General features: G+C 36.0%; 1 protein-coding gene across 2 annotated transcripts; it reads left to right on the top strand.

The window, feature by feature from the left end:
• The first annotated feature begins 618 nt into the window (after nucleotides 1–618).
• Nucleotides 619–20224, top strand: LOC142337289 (uncharacterized). Of its 2 annotated transcripts, none has more exons than XM_075386477.1 (6): nucleotides 619–779; nucleotides 5430–5603; nucleotides 16200–16370; nucleotides 19186–19359; nucleotides 19652–19791; nucleotides 19974–20224. In XM_075386477.1, exons 1-6 carry the CDS (start codon nucleotides 764–766, stop codon nucleotides 20109–20111), a joined length of 813 nt encoding a protein of 270 aa, XP_075242592.1. In that variant the 5' UTR covers nucleotides 619–763; the 3' UTR covers nucleotides 20112–20224. The 2 variants fall into 2 exon arrangements, with proteins under 2 accessions (XP_075242592.1, XP_075242590.1); XM_075386475.1 differs by having other exon boundaries at nucleotides 16200–16382.
• The last annotated feature ends 3429 nt before the right edge of the window (nucleotides 20225–23653 follow it).

Raw genomic sequence — 23653 nt, 5'->3', positions numbered from 1 at the left:
AGATATGGTCAGAAACCAACTCTCCAACCCTCCCAGTAGATAGAAATGACATGTTCTCAGGTAGGGAAAACAATGTGTTAAGTGCAAAAAACTGCACTAGTAATTGCCATATACGGCAAGGGGGAAAAACTTGTTCACAACGAAGGTGTAAATTAACCCATGTCTGTTTATCTATATCCGGACGGATCTGTAAATTTTCATACTGATACGAATTATAATTACCTGTGAAATTTTGTACATTTAGGCCATTTTGAATTCAATTGTTAAAAGAATAAAATTCATGTTACTCGTGCTCGAGACCACGACATTAATGTGTGCAAACTTATGTACTGTTATAATGAACGTTACGATGTAAAAATTGTCACGTGCTCCTGTGAGGGTAAAAGTGGGTCCTTCCCATTTTACCCCCACGAAATTATTAATAGCCTCTCATTATGGTATAATCAACAGGATAAACGGGTGCTTTATGTTACAAGACAAATATTCTTGGAGGGTGGGGGGCGGAGGGAGAGCACGTAATAGATTCATTTATCTCCAGAATAAAATTAGAAGTTACCAGAATGGGCTAATTTTGAGGCGCAAGACTGGATAACATTTACTGGATAACATTCGCGGAAGAGGAGTGAAAATCGTTACCTGAAATTTCGACACGTGCTCCCTCATTGTTGTTACAATATTTTTCACGAATTTTTCCTTTATTATTAGCCGTTTTCCTAGAACCCAATTTTTATTGTTCAGTTTGCCATACTGGTGTTCACAAGCTATGTCCACCAAACCAGGTAAGCAGAAACTTTGTGTCTCTTTGGATCTTCTCCGTTTGTGCCCCCTCCCCCTCCCCCTCCCCCCCCCCCCTATGTAATGGCACGTGCTCTGTAACTGAGGTTGTATAACGTACTGGGGGGGGGGGCACAAATGGAAAAGATAACGTCTTCTTCATTGCAGAAACCTCTATAAAAATATGACATATCATGAATATTTACAACCCTCGGGGGGGGGGGGGGGGGTTCGAGATGATTTAATGGGAGACACCCAAAACACACACGCCGCCCACTCAGCTGATGCATACATATCATTTGCACTTTTCAAGCCCACGTACCATATTTTCCCAGGCCTAGGCCTCGACTTATGAAAAGACTTTAAAAGTCTAGTAGGGGGCGGGGGCAATATTGACTATAATTACACGGTCGAGCTTCCTAGTTAAAGTCGAGCTAATATCTTTTCATGGGTCGAGCTTAAGTCAGCTAACATAACAAAGAAAGTCCAGCTAAGGTCTTTTCGGATCTTTTCCGTTTGTGCCCCCCCCCTCCAGCTTAGTGGGTGCATATTATTTGCAACCCCCAGATGCACGTGCAATATTTTTACATAATGATTTACTATGTAATGACACGTGCTCTGTAACTGGGGGGAGCATAACGTACTGGGGGGGGGGCACAAACGGAAAAGATCCGTCTTTTCATGGGTCCACCAATAGTCATTCCATAACCATAAATTTTATATAATGATTTACGGTCTTTCCATTATAGCCCCCAAGCTTAGTGTTCAACATGAAAGCATACACCGTACGCCAACCAAAATACTATAATTTCATGGGCTATAACTTCATGGTGGTCAATAATGGGAAAGATTTGTACCTTTTGGCAACAAACTTATGAGCTTGAAGACAGAGTTGACTAACAATTTGGGTCCTTCTCACTAGCCCCCGCACAGCATAGTGGTCAGATGATGTATAGCCCCCCCCCCCATCTTCAACTGTGATAAACATCATAATAAGGGGCTACAATTTCGTGGGAGTTGGAACGGGAAAGACTCAAAATGTTAACACTGTTTCACTTTTATAAAAAAAAATGTCGGATCTTTTCCGTTTGTGCCCCCCAGTTAGTGTCATTGATCAGTGCAACGACTCGCAAAAACTAATGACACTGGAAGCCATTTACATTGCGCAGTGAAAGCCGGCACTTAACACATGGGATGAATACAGTAGCAGAGAGCTAAAACTCAAATATTAGTCTACATGCACACATACGGCTTTTACATGTCCATGAAATCAAATTCGAGTTGATTGCAAAATATTAAGAAAGAGAGTGCCATTCAAAGAAATGGAATAAAATAGTAAAAGGAATGAAAAACAGCAAGAAACACTTGCAAAACTGGAAACAAAATGAGAGAAAAATTTTGTTTAATTTAAATTTGAAATTTTGCATATACGAAATCGTGACAAACTTACATGATAAGTTTAAATCATTTTAATTGTAAACAATCCAACTAAAAATTTTTAAAACTTCTTAACCTGATGATGCTAGTTGTAGCGAAAACGTTTGTTTTAATTAATTAATTATTATTGACTTAGTCCTTTTAGCGAAAAGCCCCCCAGTACGTTATGCGCCCCCTCAGATACAGTGCACGTGCCATTACATAGTAAATCATTATGTAAAAATATGGCTCGTGCGTCTGAGGATTGCAAAAAATTTGCGCCCGTTAAACTGGGGGGGGGGGCACAAACGGAAAAAATCCAAAGTCTCTTATGTTCTTAGGTGCATATTATTTCCTCCCCCCCAGAAGCTCGTGCAATATTCCTAAATAATCATTCACTTCGTAATGACATGCGGTTTGAAAAGGGGGATTTATAACGTACTGGGGGGCACAAACGGAGAGGATCCCAAAAATTTTATGAGATAGCACTTATTTAGTTTGTAGTTTTGACTGAAAAGATACATTACCAGGCAAATGTCCGATTTCTTGAGTAAATATAATCAAGTTTTTTCACAATGTTTACATGGTCATGCTGAGAACTCCACACTCCTCGTCACTCGTTGTCAGTGTTGCCGCGACACTAAACAAATTTTGGATCTTTTCCGTTTGTGCCTCCCCACACCAGCTTAGGGGATACATAATATTTGCACAAGCGGGTGTGCCATGTTTTTACATTATGACTTGCTATGTAGTGACACGATCCCTGTAACTGGGGGTGCATAACTCTGAAACAATTTGACTGAATCTTTCTATTTGCCCCCCCCCCCCCAAACTTATGCCTCCAGTACAAAATACATGCAATTACATAGTAAATCATTTTGTAAAGATAAGCATGTACCTTTGGGCGATGCAATTATTATGACTTCGCCGCAAGCGGAAAAGACATGGATTTAATTTTTTTGTTGCATTGTCTGACTTCTGATCTTTTCCGTTAGCTTCCCCCATTATGATATTCTCCCCCCCCCCCCCGCTTAGTGAGCATAAATTTTTCATCAACCTCAGGAGCACGTGCCATTTTCTTACATAGTAACGTGTTATATAACAACTTATAATTTATAACTGGGGGTCATAAAAACACTGGGGGCCGAAACAGAATAGATCCCAGGATTTTTTTTGCAGATGTCTGAAATTTTGTCAATTAATAAGATTTAATTTTGCACTTTTTTGCTTTAGTCCTTTATAACTTTATTGTTTTTTTAGCTGTTTAGCCTCAAATGTTTTTATTACTCTTTGCAGATCAACAAACGCTGTCCTTATTTTTACATTTTTGGTCATCTTCATATAACTGGGGAGAGCATGCACGTTTTTAAAAAATGTGAAACAATCAAACGTTACTTTTTGCTTTTAAAAGAAACTTATCGTGAAAGTTTTGATCTATTCTGTCCACCAAGTGTTTTTATACCCCTCAATTATAATTAACATTTTGTTACATAACCTTTTGTTACCATGCAAAAAATAGCACGTGGACCTGAGGGCGTAAAAGTTATATGCCTGCTATGCTGGGGTAGGAAATAGAATAGATGCAAACAGTTTTTCAGCTGGTCTTATTTTTGTTTTTTTTTTAGGCTGCGAGTTTCGGTTATTTTGGAAACGTGTCATCTATCTAGAATGAGTTTTAAACGTTATCATTAGCAATGCTCTTAATTTTTCTTGCCGTTGATTCATGTTTACCGTTTTTAATTGCTCCAAAACGAAGTTTTAGCATTTATTAGAACACCTCGAATTGAAATTGTGGATCGTTATCATTTGTGCCCTCAGTACGTTATATCCCCACGTTACAGAGCAATTTATATTTTAAATCAAACATACACCCACTAAGCTAGGGTTGCACAAACGGAAAAGATCCGGAAACAGAATAGATGCGAAATGTTTTTCAGCTCTTTCTATTTTTTTGTTTTGAGGCTGTGAGTTTCGGTTATTTTGGAAACGTGTCATCTATCTAGATTGAGTTTGAGACGTTATCATTAGCAATGCTCTTAATTTTTCTTACCGTTGGCTCATGTTTATAATTTCTACCAAACACCTCGAATGATTGAAATTATGGATTGTTACCATTTGTGCCATCAGTACGTTATATCCCCGTCACAGAGCAAATTACATTTTAAACCAAATATGCACCCACTAAGCTGGGATGCACAAGAGGAAAAGATCCCAATATTTATCAGATAGCCCAGTAATTAGTTTTATCTATAATTTTTTTTTAGATATAAGTATCTATACTAGGATCGGAATAAAATTACGGGTCCTTCCCATTACAGCCCCCTCCCATAAAATTTTAGCCCCCTATAATTACAAATATGGGTGCTATAGGTTATCTGACCACTAAGCTGGGGGGGGGGCTATAATGAGGAAGACCCAAAATTACTACGCATACAGTCAGATAAATTTTAAACCGCACTAAAATCTTATCTGTCCAGCTTTTTTCAATTTTTTTAAAATTTATCAGAGAATGCAGATGAGTTAAACCATTTCCATTTGTGCCCATCTTTTGTAAGATCTCTGGTGAGATCTTAAAAAACGGGTCTTTTCCGTTTGTGCCCCCCAGCGTAGTGTATGCATATTATTTGCACTCCCCCAGACCCACGTGCCATATTTTTACATAGTGATTTACCATGTAATGACACGTGCTCTGTAACTGGGTGGAGCATAACGCATAGGGGGGAGACAAACGATGAAAATGATGCCAAATCTTGAATCATTGTCAGCAATGACTTATTTTGCAACTTCATATGAAGCCTAAAATTACTCATTGAAGCGAAACTTGTTAGCTTTGACGAGAATTATTAAAACACAGTCGATCTCTAAGGAAGACGTCTCAGAACAAAAATATTTCTCATCAGATTTAGTTGAGTGAACAAATCTGCATTCTGTGCTCAAAGTTACATGAGAATCTAGGAGAGCCTGACTGGAAACTGTTTTTAAGCACAAATGAAGCTGCGATCAGAAACGAATAGTAAAAATGAGCATTACAAAATAACGTACTATGGAGCACAAACGGAAAAGATCAAAAAAAACTATACAGTGCGGCAGAGCAGTTAATTTTCTGGAAGAATTCTTAGTTGCTCGCGCTAAATCGGGACCAGCTTTACAAGTTAGCTTACAATATTAATATTTTTCGTCTTAAGAAATTGGGAAAGCTCCAATATTTGTTGATTGACTGACTGTATATTGTATTTAAGGACTGGGTGTTCCGAGTATTGTTGTGGATGAGGACGTGAGTCAGGGCAACAATGCAGCTGTGCCCTCTTTCGAACAGGAGAGGGAGATGTATGGCAGACCCAAGAGGGTCAAGAAGGGAGACCTGGAGAAGTACGTCACCAGGAATTATGACGAGGCACAATCCGGCTCCGCAGGTACTTTTTCGGATCTTAGTGGGTGCATTTCATTTTCATGCCGCAGTCCACGTACTGTATCACCGCTTTTTGATCTATTATGTAATGGAATCTGTTCCATAACTGGGGAATAGGGCGCACTGCGACAGATTTTTTTTTTGAAACTTGCAAATTACTCAGAATATAACCCTAAGCTTAGATATATACATGCTTTAAAATGTTATATAAATTAATCAGTACTGTTATTAATATAGTAATGTTAAAATTGTGGCTGTTCGTTCTCAAAAATTAAAAATAGGATTTGAAGGCTCCTATTTGACTATTAACGGGTACTTTCTTGTGCTGATCGAGCAAAAAGTCGCTAAATTATACTTAAATTAAGTTTTACTGTTAAAAGTTTTTATTGGAGAGGGCAATTTATTCCGTTTTCGAACGCTTTTCGAGATCAAAAATTTGTTGCTTCACTTTGTTTTCGTTTCTTTTTTATAATAAATTGATTTACTTAGGAAGATCACTCTAATAAGGAGGAAAAGTGAGATCTTTTACGTTTGTGCCTAACCAAGCTTACTGGGTGCATATTATTTGCACCCACAAACGCACGAGCCATATTTTTACATAATGATTTAGTGTAATGATACGTCCTCTGTAATTGCCCAGGCTCAGACCTCGAATTACCAAAAAAAAACCATTCTCGACTAAAACGTGGTATGAAAAGACCATGCTCGACCCAAACAGCCCATGAAAACTTTAGCTGGTCTAATCGTTCAGCTCGACTTTGGCTCGACCAAAATAACTCGACCCAAATATGATGGTCAATTTTAGCTCGACCTAAAATGTTCACGATGGGTCCAATAAATTTACATTCGCGCTGAAGATTAGCTAGTGCTTAAAATGTATTCAACGAGTTTGACCGTTCAAGTTTTCAATGTTTCTCTTATTTTATCAAGAAACGAACTGTACCATTATAAATATTTTTAAAAATTCATAATTTTAAAATTTTAGAATCATTTGAACTAAATTAAAACACACTAAAATCATTGCGGACGAAAATTCGATTGATAGAGTTTTGTTGACTAGTTAAAATCAGCCGAACAAACTCGCAATTAACGTTATTTGCGAAAACTAGTTTATCTTAAGAACTCAATATCTCTAAAGATCTGGCAAATTTCCAACTGTTTTCCGAAGGTTGAATGCCTGTTGCAACGCTAGTTTCGTGTTGCTGGTAGATATTACACATCTACAAAAAGAACTATAGAAAAGTAAACTATTATTAATCCCACAAAACTGGAGAATAGGGCAATTTTCCCAGAATCTTATATAAAACTGCAGAAACTTGGGATCTATTGTTTGCCCCCACCAGCTTAGTGAGCAAAAATCTTTTATGACCCCCGCTCGCACGTGCTATTTTCTTACATAGTAATTGTCTATAAAACAACATGTAATTTGTAACTGGGTGTCATAAAAAACACTGGGGGGGGGGGGCGAAACAGAATAGATCCGAGAAATGGATTGCAGCGAAAACACTACTGCGGAATCTAGGGTTCTAAAATCTTCTGAATGCTCTCTGGGCGGGGAAATGGTGACTCTACAAATGCTATCTGTGATGTTTGCGTTAGGCCTATCGAGTAATCAAGGAGCTTGAGTTGGCTGAGAAGGCTAAAAATAACGGTAGCTACGTCGACAGCTAAATCTGAGCGCCTGGGGGTCATAAAACATATATTACCACTAAGCTGGGGGAGAGAAACAGAATAGATCCGAAAATTGTTTCTTGGCCTATAAGTAAAAGATACCCGGCAGATTGCCGGAAAATAGCCGCCGTTAATTCCCATAACTCTATTGGGATTGAAAGAAAAAAAATATCAACAAAAATTGATTTTGTATAAAAACATTTTTAAGTGCAATCTATTTTGATGTCATTTCGTAATTGAAAATACTCCTGTCTCTCAGTGAGAGGCTAAAGGGTCTAGTATTAATACCAATAAACAATATAGATAGTAACTAAAACTTATGAGAACAAAGTTCAAGTACCGGGCATCTAAAAATACCGGGTCATAAAAAACACTGGGGGGAGACGAAACAGAATAGATCCCAAAACTCTGGTCTTGAAAAACTTTTAGGCACCTGACGCAAAGTATCAAACGCCATTTGGGGGTCATAAAAAACACTGGGGGTGGGGGGAGGGGGTAAAACAGAATGAATCCAAATATTGTATGCCAAATTTCATAAAATTACCATCGCTTTGCAAGTATCTGGCGAGATGGTAAGCGTTAATTCACTAAAGAAAACCTTCTTAGATAGGCAAGACGCTTGCTTGCTTGAATCAGCAATTTAGTTTTTCTTGCCACCCTAGCAATGTTATTGCTGAGTAGCCAAAAAACTGCACACTAGATTAAAAAATTTTGAATTTCAATCTAATTTTCCTATCAAAATTGTATCTCCAAAAAATGCTCAAAACTACGAAAAAATCTCTGAAACTATGTAAACAAATCTATGAAAACGCAATTTCAAAAAATCTCTGATATCAATGCTCAACTTTGGTGTGATCTTGTTTTTATTGAACACCAAAATTACAGTTTCTTCAAAGTTGAAGCTAATTGTAAGAAATTTAATTCAAAACATTCAACAGATTAACGTTCGCTAACTGCAAAAAATGCAATAACTTTTTACGATCGCAAAACTTTTCCTCTAAAACGGCATAAGTCTTTTCTATAGCCGCATTACCAATATCAAAAATATAAGCAAGAGCATTGAATTGTAGTGAAAACAGTACAGTGGATTATCTCGGGTACCAAGAATTCAGTTAAAAAATATCGCAAATGAAGAAAACTTCTAGACATAGCTTTCTTTTCGAATGGTTAATGGGATATATTCTGTTCCCCCCCCCCCCCCAGCTTAGTGAGCATAAGAGTTTTATGACCCCCAGACGCACGTGCTATTTTTTTAAATAGTAACGAGCTATATAACAACATATAATTTGTAACTGGGTGTCATGAAAAACACTGGGGGGGGAAGCAGAATAGATCCCAAAACTCTGGTCTTAAAAGACTTTTAAGCATCTGATTCAAATTCGCGAACCCCGGGCTTAAAACGTTAACGAATAGCTTTAAAAGCAAATGAGCGCCTTCAACGTATACGAGGGGCAAATATTTTGGTTTGAGGGGATGCATTTTATGTGCACCCATAAACACACGTGCCATATTTTGAAATAAAAATTTTTACGATGCAATGAAAAATGTTCACAACGATGGAGGAGGGGGGCGCATAACGTACTGGGGGAGACAAACGCAAAAGATCCCAGGGGCCTTAAAAACGCAAACTAAGAGCTTTAAATGCAACAGCGAAGCTTTGAACGCAAACGAGTGCCTTGAAGCTCAAACGAAGGCTTTAAATGCAAACCAGGGGCTTTTAAGCAAACTAGTGGCTCATGACGCAAATTATGACCTTTAGGGCACAAGAAGGGTTTTGAATTTTGCAGGAAGGCTTTAAAACACCAGAATTAGGGGATTAATAGACTCAAATGAGGAGCTATGAAAGATTTAAACGAAGGACTTTAAAAGCGCTAGCCGGAGGCGTTTACGCAAACGAGGGTCTTTAAAAAATGTTTAAAGTGATAGGCAAAATACTTTAGTTGTACTTGAATAAACATGGCACAAGGGCGAAGATGGATTCAAGCTCTGGGAAACAGATAGTAGTGCTCAGGATTCAGTACGTTGTAACAAAAATAAATAGTATATTTAAATTACTACTTTACACTTCCAAATTGTACATAACTATTAAAGACTAATGATGGATCTATGCATTTAAAATTCGAGTGTTGTTTTTTTTAAAAAAAAAATCAAATAGTAGTGTAAAAAAGCAAAGGGGTGCAGCTTCTTATACAAAAAAAAAGATTAAACCCCACAGAAAACCGTTTTTTACAAGAAAAAAGTAACTCTAAATTTATTTTCATTGCGCTTGACAACATAAGCTTCAAAAATTCAAAGCATCTTCTTTTACGTTTTAACCACGAAATACAAGACTTATGTTTTTTGGAAGCTTTGGCTGGTTCAAATCACGTAGTTGCAGTGAGTAGAAACAATATCGCATTGAAGGCTGATTTTATATTTAAGTAGCTCAATCAGAGAATGGGAGAATGCATCCACGGGAACAATTTAGTTCCCTGCGATCCACAACTAACAAATCCGTCTATTTCAAATAGAGCCACAGGAAACAGTTGTTCGCTTATTGATTATTTCATAACTGCTTCTTATCATCAAGAGCTAATTAGTAAAGGAATGTATTAACAAAATTGTATTTGTAAGAATTGATGATACAATTTGCTACATTCCTAATAACTTATCGAACACAAAAGTAAGATCTCTTATCAAACAAAATTGAGAGATCAAAACTGAAGAAATACTTCAAATTAAATGTTTTGAACCAGAAAGCGATCCATTAATAGAAAAACGCAAAACTTTTCCAATTTTTCTAGAGTCTTTTTGCTTCTAAATCAAGTAGCGCCCAATCAAATAATTGTCGATTCACAATAAACAAATTAATTTGCAATTTGTTTCCTCAAAACACAAAACCATTGAACGCAAAACTACGCAAACTGGAGAAACATAAACGACAACTTTAACTCCAGTCGCAGCTTGAATACAATATGTCTGAAAAATTGTTTCGGATCTTAAATCTACAACAAAAGAACGGCAAATTACTCGAGCTATAGGTTCTCAGGGCTTGAAAAATTTTCAAGGAAGAAACCTAGAAGGGTGCCAGATTTGGACAGTGAGGTTTCACTACAGTTTCTCATTTCGTTGCCGTGCTTCTAAGAAATGTCTCAAGAATTTTGAAATCATAGAAGACCTAAAGTTCCACGGCCTTGCCAAATAGCAGGAGGGGTATTAATTGATAAAGTTGAAGTATTGCGTCGACCTTGGTCATCAATTTTTACGTCAAAAAAGTATACTATTAATGCGGAGCCCGAAAAGGGGATAAGGTGAATGTGAGACACATTTTTGATCAAATTGCTAACTACATTGTTAAATATATTCGTCATTAGTTATCTCCGTTAATCATCACTACTTGAAGTAGAACTATAAATAGTTTGACCATATCACTGAATAAAAAACAATCAAATAGTTTTGTTGGGTTGTCAAAAACGTATTTTGACAAGAAAAACTACGTATGGTTCTTGACTGCGCATTAATTTGAATATAATCTCCCTACAAGTGGTATGAAAAGACTATGCTCGACCAAAACGACCCATGAAAAGATTTTAGCTGGACCTAATCGTTCAGCAAGAATTTAGCTCAACCCAAACTTTTGATGCTGGAGTTTAGCTCGACTCAAATATGATGCTCGACTTTAGTTCGACCTAAAATGTTCACGATGAACCCAATAAATTTACATTCGCGCTGAAGATTGGCTAATGCTTATAACGTAGTCGACGAGTTTCACCGTTCAAATTTTTCAATGTTTCTCTTATGTTATCAAGAAACGAACTGTACCATCATATATATTTTTAATAAAAAACTGTTTAAAAACTTAAAATTTTGAAATTTAATAATTATAAAACTTTAGAATCAATTGAACTAAACTAAAACACACTAAAATCATTGCCGACGAAAATTCGATTGTTAGAGTTTTGTTGACTAGTTGAAATCAGCCGAACAAACTCGCAATTAACGTTATTTGAGAAAACTAGTTTATCTTAAGAACTCAATATCTCTAAAGATCTGGCAAATTTCCACCTGTTTTCCGAAAGTGGACTGCCTGTTGCAACGTTAGTTTCGCATTGCTGGTAGATATTACACATCTACAAAAAGTATAGAAAAGTAAACTCTTATTAATCCCACACAAATGCAATCCTTGACTCATAAAAAGACCGTTCTCGACCTATGAAAAGATTATGCTCGACCTTAATTTGTTACGAAAAGACCTTATCTGGACCCATGTAAACTTTACCTCGACTTTAACACGTAGCTGGATCGTGTACTTATTGTCAATATCGGACCCCCTTGCTAGAATTTAAAATTTTTTTCATAAGTCTTTTGCCTAGGCGAGGGTTGCATAACATACTGGGGGGCACAAATGGAAAAGATCCGAAACTTAAGTTGATTTGACGTACTTCGAAACTTTGCTTATGATCATTTCGATTTAAACTTTTTTATTTCGATTTTGCAAGTTGTCCACGAAACTTGTTTTATGGAGAACTCAACAAGCTCGAAACAATCTTTAACAGAAAAACTAAAACCTACAATTTACCCTAGTGGAACTTACAAGTATATTTTGTACAATTTTCCCGGAATCTTGTATAAAACTGCGGAATCTTGGGATCTACTCTGTTCTGCCCCCCCCAGCTTATTAAGCATAAACTTTGTATGATTCCCAGGCGCACGTGCGATTTTTTTTACATATTAACGTGCTAAATAAAATTATATAATTTGTAACTGGGGGTCATAAAAACACTGGGGAGAAACACAATAGTTTGCTTGCTTGAATCAGAAATTTACTTTTTCTTGCCGCCTTAGCAATGTTGCTGCTGAGTAGCCAAAAGCTGCAAACTAGATTAGAAAGTTTTGAATTGCATTCTAAAACGACTATCAAAATTGTATCTCCGAAAAAAATGCTCAAAACTGTGAAAAAATCTCTGAAACTATGTAAAAAATCTATCAAAAAAACAATTCTAAAAAACTGATAACAATGCTCAATTCTGGTGTGATCTTGTTTTTATTGAACACCAAAATTACAATTTCTAAATTCAAGCTAATTGCAAGAAATTTAATTCAACCGATTGAACAGAAGAATTTTTATTGACGCCAAAACTACAGTTTCTTCCAAGTTGAAGCCAATTGCAAAACATTTAATTCAACCGATTGACCAGAAGAATTTTTCTTGATCGCCAAAATTACAGTTTCTTCCAAGTTGAAGCTATTTGCAAGAAATTTAATTCAAAGGATTGAACAGATTAACGTTCGCTAACTGCAATATATGCCATAAATTTGCACAATTGCAAAATTTTTCTCTAAAACGGCATAAGTCTTTTCTATAGCCGCATTAGCTAGGTTCATACATCAGCTTATGTTATGTTACGCCCTTTTTCTAAGATTCTAGCAAGACGGCTATTTATCTGGCAAAGATGTCCGAACAAAACTCGGATCTATTGTGTTTCGCCCCCCCCCCCCGCTTGGTGAGCATAAATCTTTAAAGACCCCGAGGCGCACCTGCTATTTTTTTACATAGTAACGTGCTATATAATATAAAAATTGTATTTGGGAATCATGAAAAACACTGGGGGAACAGAATAGATCCCAAAACTCTGGTCTTGAAAGACTTTTAAACACCTGACTCAAAGTAGCAAACCTCGGGGCTTCAAATGTAAACGAAGAGCTCTAAACGCAAACGAGCGCCTTCAATGTAAACGAGGGGCATATATTTAGGTTTGAGGGGATGCATAATATGTGCACCCATAAACACACGTGCCATATTTTGAAATAAAAATTTTACGATATAAAGAAAAATGTTCATAACGAGGGAGGGGGCGCATAACGTCCTGGGGGACACAAACGCAAAATATCCCAGGGGCCTTAAAAACGCAATCGAAAGCTTTAAACGCAACAGCGAAGCTTTTAACGCAAACGAGTGCCTTGAAGCTCAAAAGAAGGCTTTAGATGCAAAACAAGAGCCTCTTGACTGAAACTATAACCTTTACGGCGGCACGGGAAGGGTTTTAATTTTGTAGGAAGGCTTTAAAATAACAAAATTAGAGGATCAATAGACTCAAATGTGGAGCTATGAAAGATTTAAACGAGAAGCTTTAAAAACGCTAGCTGGACGCGTTTACGCAAACGAGGGTCTTTAAAAAAAAGTGATAGGCAAAATACTATAGTTGTACTTAAATAAACATGGCACAATTGTGAAGATGAATTCAAGCTCTGGGAAATAGATAGTAGTGCGCATGATTCATTACGTTGTAACAAAAATAAATAGTATAATCAAATTACTACTATACACTTCCAATTGTACATAACTATTAAAGACTAATGATGGATCAATGCATTTGAAATTTGAGTGTTGTTTTTTTTATAAAAAAAATCAAAAAGTAGAGTAAAAAAACAAAAAGGTGCAGCTTCTTATACAAAAAAAACTAAACCCCACAGAAAACCGTTATTTATAAGAAAAAACTAACTCTAAAAATATTTTCATCGCGCTTGACAACATAAGCTTCAAAAACTCAAAACATCTTTGAACATTTCGTTGCTACATTTCTAATAAGTTCAAACAAAAAGTCTATCAAAGGCCTATCAATCACAGAAGTAAGATCTCCTATCACAAAAATGAGAGATCAAAATAGAGGAAAAACTTACTTCTGAACAAATCAAATTTGTTGAACCGGAAAAAGATCTATTATTGGAAACAGGCAAAACAATTTTGCAGTTTTTGGAGAGTCTTTTTGCTTCTAAATCAAGTAGCGCACAATCAAATAATTGTCGATTCACAATAAACAAATTAATTTGCAATTTGTTTCATCAAAACACAAAACCATTGAACGCAAAACTACGCAACCTGGAGAAACATAAACGACAATTTTAATTCCAGTTGCAGCTTGAATACAAGTCTGAACAACCGTTTCTGATTTCTCCAACAAAAAACAAACGGCAAAACACTTGAGACATAAGTTCCCAGGGTTTAAAATGTTTTGAAGATTAAACATGAAAGGGTGGCAAATTCGGACAATGAAAAGAAAGAATTAATTTCGTTATTGTGATACAAATCAACAATAAGCGAAGACAGATAACGAGATCAAGCGGATGTGCTATTTCAATCTGCCACTAATTTCAAGTTGACATAATCAATTAACAATCATAATGTATTATAAACCTAGTAGCATCATTTAAATTCAGTGCATCTCGAACTAACAAACTATTGGATTAGTTTTAATGATATGTATGTCTAAGGAAATTAATGCAAAGTCCAGCGGGGAAAAATTTGTTACTATAAAAGATGATCCAGAGATTGACTAGTAATCATATTGCAGATGAGTTTTTGATTTTCAAATATCTAAGATGTTTGATTATTTTTCGAATATAAACCTTCTTAGTTCATAATTATTGCCTAAATGGGAGTTTTTTGCAAGGTGGCAAAAATTGGATAATTTCTTTCCAGAAGACAAATCCAAGCCTGATGAAATAATGAGATTTCAATACAGTTTCTTATTCCGTTGCCGTGCTTTTAAGAAAGGTCTCATAATTTTGAAATCATGGAACCCTAAGGTTCCACGGCCTAGCCAAATAGCAGGATAGGTATTAATTAATAAAGTTAAGTATTGTGTCGACCTTTTCCGATCTTTGGTCATCAATTTTTACATCAAAAATTATACTTTTTATACTTTCAGTATACTTTTTATGAGGAGCTCGAAAAATGGCTAAGCTGAATGTGATCAAATTGCTAGCTACGTTGTTAAATACATTCGTCATTAGTCGTTTCCATCACTCATCGCTGCTTTGAAGTAGAATTACAAGCAATTTGACTATTTCACTGGGAAAAAATCTTTGTGGGGCTGTCAACAACATATTTTGACAAGAAAAACTACGTATGGTTTTTGAATGGACATTAATTTGAATATATTCTCCTTACAGAGTTGTTGAAACAACAAAGATTTACACTTCACTATAAAAATACATTGCAATCAATGGTCTTCCATGCACTAATTAAGACTACTTAACTCACAAATTGAGGCACAATAAGCAAACGACGTGCTATTCCTCATCGAGAAAATTCAGTTGTTTGGCTTTCGATTATAGAGTTTTCAAATTAGGTTCGGCCCTGTGGAACAATTGTCAAAACCTTGATTCCCAATATCATCTGAAACATTTTTTCACTTTTTTAAGGTACAATTAGAGCAAGATCCCTGACAAGATACGTTTTGTAAGTTGACCTGGGCTGACTTCAAGTTTAACAAATTTTAGATATCCAGTAAAGGAGACTATTATTATGTTATTTTTGTCACTTTTAGCGTATGTGTCCCCAATTGAGTGTTGATTTACGTTTACTAGGCAATTTTATACGTCTATTATTCTTTGAATTCCAAAATGAGATATACCAAGACGAAGTTTTGAGCCTATTCGACCACTAAATAATACGGGGTCTAAAAGCTGACCTAAGTTTCCATCGCGAAAATTTGGTAATAGGAGTTAAAGAGTGGACAACACTCAGCTCTAATTTAAATGCATTCTAATTCTACTCTTAGTTTAAATAATCCATCATTTTTTCTTAGATTCTCTAGAAATAAAAGTGAGCTCAGTAGCCGTATGTGAGCTTAGGTTTCCATTCCAAAATTGCTTTGCAGCAGAATAAATTGTTTTCCGCTGCTTTTTCGACAGTCATGTTTTAACTCCACTTTTAATCAAATTCCACTTTTAATTTTCACTATTTTTCCGGTTTCCACCCTTACTGCACTAACGGCGAAAAAACTTTTCCCACTCTTTTCACCCGTTTTTAGCTGTTGACACTTCGACCCAGGAATTGACATTTTATTTTTTATCTCTGACACCACAATGACTTAACATTCAGCAGTGGTTAAGTGACAGAGGAGGCCAACTCGTGAAGTTTTAAATTAGTAATTGCCTGTTTCAGACTTCTTGGACCCAGGTGTGATGACAGGTGAGGGAATGCAGAATGAACAGAACTCGATGAATGTGCAACTGTCTAAGTCTCTCACTCCTGTGCTCAAGGTGGATAAGCTGGACGAGAGTGGGGACAGCTTCCACAGAGCAGACAATATCGAGAGAGACAACGCTGCTGCTGGTAAAGATACACGTACGTCTTCACTGACAAAAAGTTTATGCAGATTTGAGACATATAAAGCTACCTGAGAACTCAAAAGGCTACCTATCACAATTCCTTTTACCCGCAAACAGATCTATTTGCCTGTAACCATGTTGAGCATAGGCTAAATTGAAAAAAATTATAGTGAAAAAAGACCTGCTTGCAAAATATCATATGCATTTGCATAGCAAGAAAAGAATTTCACTGAAAAAACTGAACATTGAGTTCGAGAGTTTGAAAAATCAAGCAATGTCCTAGACTAGAACTCAAATTGTCAAAAGATTTGGAAAAATGCGTCGAACTCAGCACTAATTGTAATTTTGTTTAGGCAGTCTACCACGGGAAAACAATGGCGCTAAGATCTCACAACTCCGAGAGGTTTAGTTAGCTGGTTCGTCCTCTTAACCGTATAACTCCCGTACTTTGATCTTGTCTGTTAAAAAGTGCAGATGGTAAAAAAAACTTGAATTAAAACACTGATAACTAAATACAGCAAGTCAATAGGCACCAAGTAACATGCTCTACAAAAAAGCAAACTAACAATAATTTTAACTGAATCTAACTCAAGCGACCGCAAGCTTTGAAAAAGAAATAACTAATTAAGTTAATCTCAAATCAACCCTCTAAGTATAGCAGTTGCCACTACTAAATAAGCGCCAATCATACAGCTAGAATTATCCCTCAGCTAATAATCGATTGAGGAAACATGATCAAACAAAGACAATATCTTCGAGTTTCTTGCTCAATCAATTAGGCAAACTCCAAACAACTCTAACTCTTTAACAGCGACTATTCCGAGCCCCGCTCTCGACCGCTCCGTCAAAAGCAACACAGCGACGCTGATAACAACTGCAAGAGCCTCTCGCTCTTCAAAACCGGCAAACTGTTAAACAATCCGTTATTAATTCAGTCACGGTAAGAACTTTCCGCGCTGCACTTATAGTGCAAGCCACGTTTAAACAGCCGAGTAAACAATTTGTTTGCCCAAAAAGAACAACCACCGTTATGGCACAAAGTTCTCAGCCCTCCATACTGCTTTGGCTGCTTTGTTTACATCCCGTCAAAACAACGCCGTAGTACAGTGGCTTGTTAAATGTCGCCACTTACTTCGTAAATTTCAGTCAAGACGTCTGCCATTTCAAACTACAGGAAAAATTCGGACTTTATGAGCGTTATTGAAATTTTGTTTACATAGAGTGATGTCCATGGGTCATTTAACCTGCTACAGGCTTGTTTGCGTTGTGCATCCGTAATTACCGAAATAATTCAAAATGGCTAACAACCCAGTATATGATTAGTTCGATGTCGATTTTGCGTTTCCGGTTTTTTGTTTACAACAAATCGAAAGACAGTTTTGCATTCAACCTAATTGTACATGGGCATTGAGCCTAATTGCACACTATAAAAAAAAGGCCTACGCGAAACTTGAAAAATAAGAGATTTCGGATTTTACTGGAAAATTATATCACATTTCCCCTTATAAGTGTTAACGGCTACCCACCTGGTAAAACTGTTACTGTCAATTCCTGCATATAAAAAGCTAAGGCGTCCCTTAGAGTGTTGACTATTCGAGTTTTGGTTTTCCCATATCGGCTTCGTAGATTCAGAGGGGGGTGTAAAAAATTTCAGTCCCAACTTGTAAAGATTCACAGATTTGACCAAATATTGTAATTTCGCAAAAACTTCAATTTCTTGCAGTTAAAATGGATGCTAGCGCGTATCAACAGATTCTATTTGCAAACTGCTGCTGATTACAATTCAATGCAGAACGCATTTTCAACTAAATCTCTGTAAATTGCATTTAGGTTGTTAATTCGGTAGGTATAATCTGTTTATGAACACCAGTGGATTAGAAATGATTGTTCATTCGCTCTTATTAGGCATTACGGGTTACGGGAACTACGGAATTCCTACTTAAAAATACAAGCGATAGAAAGAGGTTTCTTGATCGCTCTGCAGTGATTTTGCTGATAACATTCTTTTCAGGGTAACAAATGAATACTGACAAATTTTATGATTCCTGTCATTATGATAATAATAATAATACTTGCGATAAAAGTGTGCGCCATGGCTTCAGCACCTCTCATTTAGTGCATGCTAAATTCTTAAACCTTAGGTAGATTACCCTGGACTTCTGTAAGATCTGAGTAAAACCGTTTCAACTAAACTCTGTTGCTCTCCGTTTCTCGTTACATGCATTAGTGAACTTAATCAGCTTGATTGCTTGTTTTCCTGTCCACAGTTTCCTTTACTTCCAAAGGTTGTCAAATGCTCCCAGCCAAAATGATGCTTCAAAAAAAATTGCCCAATTCTCAGTTAGCCTCAAAACTATTTGATGCCTAAACTATCGGTCGCTATGGTTTAAGCTCATTGGTTACTACTTTACAGCAGTTAATGACACATTTCTAGCAACATAGTCTTTTCATAGGTTATTTGGGTTCATCACTGCCTTTTCACATCACGTCATGGTCTTTTCAAGAATCGAGGTCTAGACTAAATTCTAAATATGATGACTCTTGTCAATTAAAAGCTATCTCATTATTTGATCTTTTCTTTTTGTCCCCCCCCCCCCAGTACCTTATGCACTCCCCAGTTACAGAGCAAGTGGCGTGTCCTTACATAATAAATTATTCTAAAATGAAGGGCATGAGTGCCTGGGGTTGCAATTAAGCAATGTATATGCACTCATTAAGCCGAGAAAGCGGGAACAAACGGAAAGAATCCCAATTTTTTTCACGAGTCCTCTTTTATTGGTTTTGAGAGACTACTACAATATTTAATGTCTGACCATTAGGGTTAAAGGCTCCGAGTGTTATGGTAGACGAAGAGTTGAGCCAAGGTAACCATGTGGCTTTGCCCTCTTTCGACAGGGAGAGAGAGACTTATGGCACCCCAAAGAAAGTGAAGAGTGGAGATCTTGCCAAGTATGTCACCAGCAACTACGATGAGGCACAGTCAAGCGCTCCAGGTATTGTAGAATTTCAAAACTAAAGGGCGAAAAACATAAGGACCTCTCCTTGTTCCAGTCAAAACTTTTTTCGAGCTAAAAAGCTAAATGTCCAGAAAACAAAAAACAACGAAGATTCAACAAAAAATGTCTACAAAGTCAAATACCATTGCCATTTTCAAGGACAATATTAGTAGCCGCCCTCATCTTCTCAGCCGGATATTATTGTGGGGCTATTTTTCTTACTTCGTCAAACAAAACTGTTTCGCTTTACCTTTTATCACAGCTTTCTAGCTTTACTTTTGAATTTTAGTTACACCTACTGACGGACTCCTAGCAGTCAATGTCTCACCTGCAGTGGCTGAAAACTCAATGAAAGTTGAACTCTCAATGGGAGAACAAGACATCAAGGCGGGGGAAGCCAAAAAGAAGAAACACAGACATAAAATGAGGGATCTATTCTACTTTGGCCCCCATGATGATGTGTTTTTATTACCATCATTTACGTGTATTATTGTTATATAGAACTCTGCTGTGTAAAAATAGCACGCTTGCCTTGGGGGGGGGGGGGGGTAAACAAAAAATATTTACCCACATATCTTGCGAAGCGAGGGCAGAATAGATCCTAAAATAGGAAGTCAAAACCTTCAGTCGATTCTACAGACAAAGAACAAACCAAAAGTCGGAAGCGAGATGATGCGGATGATGACGAAAATAAACAAGATACAAGTTTAACTGCCTTGAAAATGCTCACCTGCTGCATCGAAAAATAAACAAACGTACTACGGGTAAAACAGACACATTTTGAGCTAAACGGCTCTAGTAAAAAAGAATCCGCAACTATGTTTCGATAAATATAACGCGGAGAGGCGCCGTCAGTAAACAATTCAACTTCATTATTAATAGCCGCCCTCATCTTCTCAGCCGGCTATTATAGCGATCCTATTTTTTTTTTACAATTCAAAAGAATTTGAATTGTATTAGGGCTCTGTGTTTTTACGACTCGAAGAGGAGTATTGGAGAAGTCCTTTTTATTACAATTCAAAGAATTTGAATTGTATTGGGGCGTTGTCTTTTTACAATTCAAAGAATTTGAATTGTATTGGGGCACTGCGTTTTTTTTAAGATGTGTTCACACATTTTTCAACTACTTTGATCTTTCAAAACGGGATAAACAGGTAAAGCCCAGCTGGCATTAAGTTTCTTTAGAGGCCCAAAGCGGGCTCCAGTAGTCCCTCAAGTGCTTAGAGTAGTGCAGCTGCAGGTATGGCCTTAATTTAATGTTAATAGGTCATTTTTAGGAATTCTTGGGCTCAAAATGTTGCAATTTTTCATGTTTTTTATTTTTCTTTCAGTTTTTTGTTTGATTAGTCTTAGGTTGAAGTTTTTAGAAAATGATGAAGGCCTTTCGCGAGACAAAGTTACTTGTTATGACCATTTGATGAGCTATATGTTTTGGTACTACAAATACAAACACGTACAAATACAAACAAGTTTTTTGAAAATTTTTGTTATTTTTTGAGTTTTTTCAGCTTCAGGGGCCTGGGATTGTCCTTTGGGGTTTGATAATGGAGCGATACATAGTTTATAGTGAAATGGATTTCAACATTTTAATGTTTTCAACATTTTTGGGTCTCGAAATTTGGCATTTTTTGATGAAATCTGCAATTTTTTTCAATGTTCGGCAAAGTTTGTGTCAATTTTTGATATTTGTCCATTCTTAAATGCCAGAAAACCTAGTCCACGGTCTGATATAAAAGGACTGCATTTTATGAGAAATATGAAGAAAATGGCTGAAGTTGAAACTTTTATTAATTTTTGCGGTGTTTTTTTCTGTTTTTTAGACAAGTTTCTAAGCCTATTATGACTTGCCTATTGTTTTGCGAGCAAATGGATGCCCTATTGGCCGGAAAGGATACTTTCTTTGGATTTTATGCTTTGTAATATTAAAAAATTTCTTAACTTTTTCCAGTTTTTAGAGCAAGTTGTTTTAAATTTTTTTCATAATTTGTCCTCAAGTATTTTTAAAAATTCAGAGAAGTGCTTTTAGTAAGTACTAGTTGTTCTGGTAAAATTTTTTTGGTAGAGATTGTTGTTTTGGGATCTCAACATATAACAAAATATGATCAGATTTTTTTAACCATATTTTGATTCAGATTTGATTTTCTTGTTTTTAATTTTGTTTTATGGTTTTGTTTCATGATAATCATAAAGTAGTGGAGGCAAGTTTTGTCCGATGAGTAGTTGGATGGCATTTAGGTGGATTTCCACTTCAAGTTGTTTCCGGAATTCTTTCGGCTATGTGGAGCAGCTGCTGGGATGGGCTTAATTAAAGATTAAAACAAAAATTTTAGTTATTTTTGAGTTTTTTCAGCTTCAGGGGCCTGCGATTGTCCTTTGTGGTTTGATAATGGAGCACTGCATAGCTTCTGGTGAAATGGATTTCAACATTTTCAACATTTTAATGTTTTCAACATTTTAATGTCTCAAAATTTGGCATTTTTTGATAAAATCTGCAATTTCTTCAAGGTTTGCCAAAGTTTTTGTCAATTTTTGATATTTGTCCATTCTTAAGTGCCAGAAAACCTAGTCCACGGTCTGATATAAAAGGACTGCATGGTTGTTAGTTTCAATGCATATGTTTTGAACAAGGTAACTTTTCAAATTTTAGAATTTTTTTGATAAAATTTTCAACTTTTTTCAAGATTTCTTAAAACATTTTTTATTCATTTTTTTTGCCTCAGTATCCAACTAACCTTATCCAGGGTTTGATAGTATTTTATTAGATAGTTGCTAAGGGGGCAATTGAAAATTAAACGGTTTTCAACTACTTAATAGACCGAATTTCAGTTTTTTTGAGATTTGTTCTAAAAATTGTTGCCTAACGATCTTTGAGCCAATGAATTTTTTAATGCTTAAACTTTGATTATTGGACAGCCCCTAGAGATACAGAAATGATTATGAAGATATTAATATCACATTTATCAGCAAAAGTTTTTTAAATTTTGTAATTAATTTCATTATTCAAATTTTTTGGTCATTTTTGAGTTAATCGATCTTCAAGGGCCAATGATTTTTTTCAGGTCATGCAGATATAATACTGGACCGATATTTCAAAAACCAAAATTTGCTTTTGAAATGGGTATTATTAAAGGGATGAAATTTTGCTTTAAGGGTAAAGGCTTCAAGAGTTTTAGTAATGGGTATATTTTTTTTAGTTTGTTTGACTGTTTCCGTTTCTCAATTTTTTTTGTGTTTTGGCTGATATTGTTCAATTGATCTGCTGGTCAGGTAGAGTACTTCTACGTTCATTCTATCTTGATTCAATTCTTTGAATTGTATTTCAGGACTTGTACTGCTTTGTTTTTTTAAGATCTGTTCACACATTTTCATGATTTTTGAAGTCAAATTGGAGTAGTGATTTTGGTCACGCCTCAACAGGAAGTAAAGCGAAAAAGCAAGTGGTTTTGCGGCGCGAATTTTTTTGCTCTAAATTTAAAGAATAGTGAGAAAACGGTGTAAGAACAAAAATTCGCTTTCTCGCTAGTGGTTTTTGTTCACATGCCGCAATTTCACTTTGATTTTTACTGTTTTTCGATTTTTTGGATCGGACTTTCTTTTCTAAATGAATTTCCTAATCCATTCATAGTCCGTTGAAGGTCTTGTTTTCTGTTTAGTCAATTAAAATTCTTTGAATTGTACGTCAGGACTTGTGCCGGTATGTTTTTTTTAATTTCATTGGAGTGAATTTTGAAGCGGGAAATGAAACACTTGAAAAAGTTGAAGTAATTTTGTTGCTGAACAAAATGAAAAGTGGAAGTGGAGCGAAAAGAGAGTGGTTCTTTGTTCATATCGCTGTTTCGTACAGAGCGAGAAATTGAAGTGTGAAAAAAAATTCTAAGCGAGCAAAACTTTTTGTGCACATGCGGCATTTTAAAGCAGTTTTTTGTCATTTTTGGTTAAGAGGTTTGGTTATTATTTTATTTCAAATTTAGGCTGGTTTTGGTAGTGGTTTGATGGTTTCTGAAATTTCATATGGATTTTATGCGAATGCGGAGGTTTTTTATTTATTTTGCTGATTTTCTAGGTACTTTTTGCGTTTTTTTGAAAATTGTTTTGTTTTACTAGCTCAAATGGGTATTTACAAGACCCCTTCCAATTGAGCAAATTTTAGATAACAATTGGTTAACAGTTTTGTGGATATGAATCATTTTTTTAATGAGAAATATAAAAAAAATGGCTGAAGTTGAAATTTTTATTAATTTTTGCAGTTTTTTTCTGTTTTTTAGACAAGTTTCTAAGCCTATTATGACTT

This window comes from Convolutriloba macropyga, chromosome 3 (genome assembly GCF_964194025.1).
Source record: "Convolutriloba macropyga chromosome 3, txConMacr16.3, whole genome shotgun sequence".
NCBI lineage: Eukaryota > Metazoa > Xenacoelomorpha > Acoela > Convolutidae > Convolutriloba > Convolutriloba macropyga.
This window is presented reverse-complemented; position numbering and strand designations above follow the sequence as displayed.

What these genes read in the sequence shown, in the direction of transcription:
- LOC142337289 (XM_075386475.1), top strand. An exon ending in GGCACAATCCGGCTCCGCAG is followed by an intron (nt 5,604 to 16,199) that starts GTACTTTTTCGG and finishes TGCCTGTTTCAG; the next exon opens with ACTTCTTGGACCCAGGTGTG. An exon ending in TGCTGCTGGTAAAGATACAC is followed by an intron (nt 16,383 to 19,185) that starts GTACGTCTTCAC and finishes TCTGACCATTAG; the next exon opens with GGTTAAAGGCTCCGAGTGTT.